Source organism: Dendrobates tinctorius, unplaced genomic scaffold (genome assembly GCF_039654945.1).
Source record: "Dendrobates tinctorius isolate UK_male_01 unplaced genomic scaffold, ASM3965494v1 ptg000011l, whole genome shotgun sequence".
Taxonomy (NCBI): domain Eukaryota; kingdom Metazoa; phylum Chordata; class Amphibia; order Anura; family Dendrobatidae; genus Dendrobates; species Dendrobates tinctorius.
This window is the reverse complement of record NW_027361679.1, coordinates 53045959-53052235: the sequence shown is the minus strand read 5'-3', so window position 1 is coordinate 53052235 and position 6277 is coordinate 53045959. Positions and strand designations below refer to the sequence as shown.

The 6277-nt window shown below is 44.8% G+C and overlaps 1 protein-coding gene across 2 annotated transcripts in view; it reads right to left on the bottom strand.

The window, feature by feature from the left end:
• Positions 1–3145: 3145 nt before the first annotated feature.
• The window catches only part of LOC141047257 (protein regulator of cytokinesis 1-like), a 73647-nt gene continuing 70515 nt past the window's right edge, over positions 3146–6277 (bottom strand). Inside the window, exons 12-14 of one of the 2 annotated variants that reach the window (XM_073542264.1) lie at positions 6109–6204; positions 4588–4692; positions 3146–4001 (exon numbers count right to left, since the gene is read on the bottom strand). In XM_073542264.1, the coding sequence (XP_073398365.1) occupies positions 3936–4001; positions 4588–4692; positions 6109–6204 (267 nt within the window). In that variant the 3' untranslated portion in view covers positions 3146–3935. The remainder of the gene's footprint in view (positions 4002–4587; positions 4693–6108; positions 6205–6277) is intronic. The other variant, XM_073542271.1, reaches the window with a different exon arrangement.

The following is a 6277-nucleotide window of genomic DNA, read 5'->3' as shown; positions in this document are numbered from 1 at the left end:
TTGAAGGTGAGGCCCAGGTAGCGGCCTTACAAATCTGTTCAATCGATACCTCTGCTTTTTCGGCCCAGGAGGTCGCCACGGCTCTGGTGGAATGAGCCTTGATGCCGTCAGGAATCGGGATACCACTAGCTGTGTAAGCTACACTAATGGCCTCCCTAATCCATCTAGCAATAGTCCCTTTTGAAACCCCATAGCCTTTCCTGGCACCCTGAAAAGCTACGAATAGGGACTGGGACCTCCTCCACTGGCTAGTCATAGATATGTATTCTACGAGAGCTCTCTTAACATCCAGATTATGGAACTTTTCCTCCCCCAGATTTTTTGGCTTCTCGCAGAAAGATGGAAGGACAATTTCCTGGCCCCGATGGAAATCTGATGCTACCTTGGGCAGATAAGCGGGGTCTGTTCTTAACACTACCCTATCCTGAAAGACTTGTGTATAAGGTGGATTTACTGAGAGAGCCTGTAAATCGCTTATCCTGCGGGCTGACGTGAGGGCCACTAACAGGATTGTTTTTAGGGTCAGAAACTTTAGGGGTAGTTGATGTAATGGCTCATACGGATCTTTTGTAAGGGCTTCTAGCACTAGGTTTAAATCCCAGGGGGCTATCAGGGGTATTGGAACAGGCCTAGCTCTGGCAGGATTTAATAAATCTGGCTACCCATCTATTTGATGCCAATTTGCAGTTGTAGAGCGCCCCTAGTGCAGACACCTGAACTTTAAGTGTGTTCACTGCTAACCCCATCTGCAACCCCGATTGTAAGAACTCCAGGATGGTATTAATTGGGGGATCTTTTCCTAACGGCCTACCTAAGAACTGTAGGAACTTATTCCATGTTCTGCCGTAGATGTTAGTTGTCACTGGTTTCCTACTCTTTAGCAGGGTGGCCACCAACCCGGGGGAGAACCCTCTATCCGTTAAAAGCGACCTTTCAAATTCCACACCGTCAGATGGAATCCTTTGACCTGAGCATGGAAAATTGGACCTTGAGCTAGTAGGTCCGGGATTTCTGGCAGAACCCATGGATCGGAGAGGGACATCCTTCGTAGCAGAGCAAACCAGGGCCTTTTTGGCCAAAATGGAGCTATTAGAATTACCCTGGCCTGATCGTTTGATTTTTCTGACAACTGTTGGGATCAGAGCCACTGGGGGGGGACGCATAAGCTAGCCTGAAGTTCCACTGGATGTGCAACGAGTCCACTGCCCATGGTTTTTCTCTCGGGTTTAGAGAGCAGAACCTTTCAGTTTGCCTGTTGTGTTTGTTGGCAAAGAGGTCTATCACCGGTTTCCTCCAAAGCTGAGTTATTTTTCGAAAAATGGACCGGTTTAGCACCCATTCCCCCTGCTTCAGGGTATTGCGACTCAAGAAGTCTGCCTCTATGTTTTCTGCCCCTTTTATATGTAAGGCTGTCAAGGAGTGTAGGTGTTCTTCTGCTCTGCTCAGAATGTCTGTCGCCGCTTCAATTAAGGAGTGCGATCTTGTCCCTCCTTGGTGGTTGATGTATGTCACTACTACCTTGTTGTCTGACATGATGCGTACATTTCGACCCTGGAGTAGCGGAATGAAGTGACTTAGGGCCTTGCTCACTGCCCACAGTTCTCTCAGGTTGGAGGATGCTTCCCTTTCTTGATGCGTCCAGGAACCCTGACCTATGATGCCCCTTAGGTGTGACCCCCACCCCGAGGAGCTTGCATCTGTTAAGATTATATCTGACGTCTGTCTGTCCCACGGTATTCCCATGGTCAGATTTCTCTTGTCCAGCCACCAATTGAGAGAGTCTCTGGCTTTTAAGGAAAGCTCCAGCTTTCCTTCTAAACGCCCTCTTAGCGATCTTTGTGCTGTTAGTATCTCCCACTGGAGTTGCCGGGTGTGAAACTGAGCCCACCTGACCGCCGGAATACAGGATGTTAGGGAACCTAGCAGGGACATTGCTCTTCTTAAAGTCATACGTGGTTGGTTTTGGCCAGTGAAGGCCAGATTCTGCACCTTTTCTATTTTGGACTATGGGAGCAGACACTCTTGCTTTTCTGAGTCTAGTACGAATCCTAGGAAGGTCTGTTTTTTTAGGGGTTGCAATTTTGATTTTTTGAAATTGACTATCCACCCTAATTCCTGCAAGGTGTTTATCACCTGGGTCAACTGCGCTGTACAGTGGTCCTCTGAGCTGCCTACTATGAGAAAATCGTCCAGGTATGGTATTATGACCGTGTCGTGAATCCGGAGAAAGGCAGTCACTTCCGCTATGACCTTGGTGAAAACTCTCGGGGCTATAGATATGCCAAACGGAAGAGCCCTGAACTGAAAGTGCCTTAGTGTGCCTTGAATATAAAGTGCTACCCTCAAGTATTTCTGGTAATCTGGGTGGATAGGGATGTGATAATACGCATCCTTTAAATCGACTACGGCCATGAAGCAATCTTGGTGTAGCAGCTTCACCGCCGTAGTTACTGATTCCATCTTGAAGGTCGCGTTCCTTATCCATAGCCCATGACAGGTACCGCCGACAGTGGGGTTCCTTCCAGGACAGGAACCCAACTGAAGCGGGGGAGAGGTGCCGCCCCTTATGTCTCAGTAGGTTCCTGTCCTGGCGGGGCGGATCCCTCTCTCAGGTGGTGCTGTCATGGGTGAAGGGAAAAATGTGAATATGTAGTAATTATGTTTTGGTCATCGTAAAAAACGGCAACTATGAACAATTAGGCAACATAAAAATGCAGAATGGTAGGCGTATGGAGACCTTGTGTCTTATAGTTTCCTTTAAAGGGAACCTGTCAGCAGGATTGTGCACAGTAACTTATAGACCATGTCAGGTCAGTGCCGTTATACTGATTAAAATAATACCTTGGTTGATGAAATCTGTCTTGTGGTTGTTGTTTAATCTTTATTTTCAGTTTTGAGTTAATGATATGCTCGTACTCCGGGGCGGCCTGGGGCGAGGGGGTCTTCATGTGGTGCTCTGATTAGGTATTCATGTGTATGGCTACTGACAGGTCACTGATCCCTCACTGACCTGCCCTCTACCTTACATACTGAATATATTTATACCAACCAGGGTATCATTTTAATCAGTATAACGGCACCATTTTAAACTAGAAGTTATGAGGACCATAAGTGGTTACAAGGAAACAAACCAGGAAGCAAGGCGTTACATTTTTCTCTTTATTTACAAATATATGAAACAGATATGGCACTGGTCATGAAGTGACCCAAATAAATACACAGATTTTATCTCCAACCTTAAATGGGTTTTCCAGGCTGCAAAACTGATGGCATATACTGATTTTGCGTGGCTTTGGCTGTTTGAACACGCCACAGGGCTCCGGGCAAACAATCCAGCTTTTTCATTGCTTACATGGGTTTTCCACGAGTTCCTACTGCACGCACACCACACTTTATAGCCGCTGTCTTTGGTATTGAAGTTTTGTTCCACTGAAGCGAATAGGACAAAGCACCAAATCCAAAACACGCAGCATTGTGAGGTGTAAATGATAACAATGCTTGCAGCGCTAGCGGAAGGACAGTAGCCTCTTAAAACTACTGTTTGTTGGAAATCAGCTGGACCCCACTGATTAAATATTTATGGCCTATTCAAGAATAGGCCTTCAATTATAAAAGCCTGAATAACTCCTTAAAGAGCATATTAAAAAAGGCGTCAGACATTAAAAAAAAACTTGAGTATATTTACATTGAGGGCTACAAGAATGACTGGCTACAGCAATACAAGTCTTCGACATGCACCAGCCGTCACACACTGGGAAGGTAAGTGTAGAAAATGGCCTTGGTATCGAGCCATTAGCATTTTTATTATTATTGGCGTAATGCATAAAACTTTCTTCCAATTATATAAATGCACTTTACTAAAAGGAGCAGAAAAAGCAACCACGGCTGGTCTAAACTACAAGAGCTCAGCTTATGGAATGCATTAATGGCAAGGTCTACACGTTCTCGTTGATAGTGGAGTTAAAAATGGTGTCCTTACTGGATTTCTTTGATATTTCTTCCTGCAAAATATGGAGCAAGCACATTTAACAGGTTTTTTTTTTTTTAAATAAATGCTATGTTAATATAGCAAACCTAATGCAATTTATCGGTAGATCACACAAATCAAGCTACACTTCACAGGAACTAAACCGAAGATACAAGTTGATCCAATATCAAACGTTGTTTGTACAGCTGGTACTGTACAGTACACATTGTACAAGGTGTGCTTTTTTCACTGTATGGCATAACAATTGGTGCTAAGGTACTAGTTATGGCATGTTAGGTCCACACCAAAAAAAGGTAACGTTTAGAGACTTTGCTTGGTGCAGCTACAGTGTACATCGCAGGCCCTGTTCACACTGATGAGTGGTTGGAAAAAAAAGGTCAGGTACCTGATGATTTCCATCACTGAAATCATTGGAGATTAGCCACCCAGTAGTCCAGATCATTGTGGACAGCCGAGACTCTCTAGAACTGCTACACACTGATGCAGGCCTAGACACAATCTGGTGCAGTCAAAACACCCTCTTGTGGCCGCTTTTCTAAATAACAAGTGATGAAAATGTAGATTCCCAGTAAGTAACTATGCAAAAAGCATGCATTTACCTTGAACTCTGAATAGCTGCCAGGCTGGTTGGAGAATGCCAATGATTGTTTGTTACTGTCCTGCAATGGAGTTCTCACTGGGGTATCTCTAGTTTTCAAAGGAGTCTGCAAAGCAAACTATATGATTACACTTGCTCAAAGACTAGCATTGCTGAGCGCATAGGGCTGGCACATAATACTCAGTTTATTGGAAATGGTTTCATCGCCACAAAATAATAGCATATAGAAGGCTACAAATAACCGCAACGGCTAGATGACAAAAACAGTGAGCCGGAAGATACAGCACTGACTTCAGACATGTAACCCATTTAATAGCAACCACTCATGTCATCTTTAAGATCTGCCCATTGAAGGTCTCCTGTGGATGAGGTCTATGCCCCTGTGTGATCTGCCCATTGAAGGTCTCCTGTGGATGAGGTCTATGCCCCTGTGTGATCTGCCCATTGAAGGTCTCCTGTGGATGAGGTCTATGCCCCTGCGTGATCTGCCCATTGAAGGTCTCCTGTGGATGAGGTCTATGCCCCTGCGTGATCTGCCCATTGAAGGTCTCCTGTGGATGAGGTCTATGCCCCTGTGTGATCTGCCCATTGAAGGTCTCCTGTGGATGAGGTCTATGCCCCTGTGTGATCTGCCCATTGAAGGTCTCCTGTGGATGAGGTCTATGCTCCTGTGTCAACTGCCCAATGAATGGCTCCTGTGGATGAAGACTATTGGCCCATTTGCCCTCTCTAGATGAGATTTATGACAAAATATGATGAGCTGCCCACTTCCATGTCCACTATGGATGAAATGAGACCATGCCCTACAGTCTATCCACAAACCTAAATAAACTAAATGCCACTCAATTTAAACTCTTCATTTTGTTCACTACATGAACAGCCACATGGTGCTCAGGATGCCCTCCAATGATCAGGCCTTAATTACCGTCTGTCTTGTGGAAAGGGGATATAGGATTATACAGGGAAAACTAATTTAATGACATGAACAGTGTGCAAGTTTTCTGAGATAGATAAGTTTAGGATGTGAGCATTTTCAATTACACAACAGCATTTACCGGCACGAATATTGGCTCAACTTGTATGTTAGGTTCTTCAGTCATTAATGAGCTGGTTCACAAATCAATTTACAAATCCCCAATCTGACACATACTCTAGCTTTTTATGTTGGAGTCAGAGGTCAGATTCATGATGGAAATATCAACCAACCACATGAGAATGGAAGTGGATCCCCCCCCTGGAGGTTACCAATATCAGTCACCCATGAACAAAATGTAAATTGCCATTGTAGAAATCCAGGCAATACCCATTTGATTTGTGTAGCCCATTTAAGAGTAGGACATACCACTGTGCAACCTGGGAAGCCACAAGATGCCCTCCCCATCTCCAAAGTAGGTGGAATGGAGCATTATGAGCGATTGGACTGCAGTTGATATATAATTCTTGCACAGGTTTCCCCCCTTCTGTGTGCCGCTCCTGGACTTTTAATCCTCAGGACAGATCTTTTACTGCATGATTTTCTTACCTTAATGGTGGCAAGTGGTGCTTTTCCTGCTGTCTGGCTGACACTGGACTGTGTTACGTTTGTGCGAGACATAGTTGAATTTGTTGTTCCATTCAGCTGCAAACAAAAAGGTTAAAATGGCTGGACGTGAGGAGATATAAACACTGAGTTTACAAGAACACCCGTACAC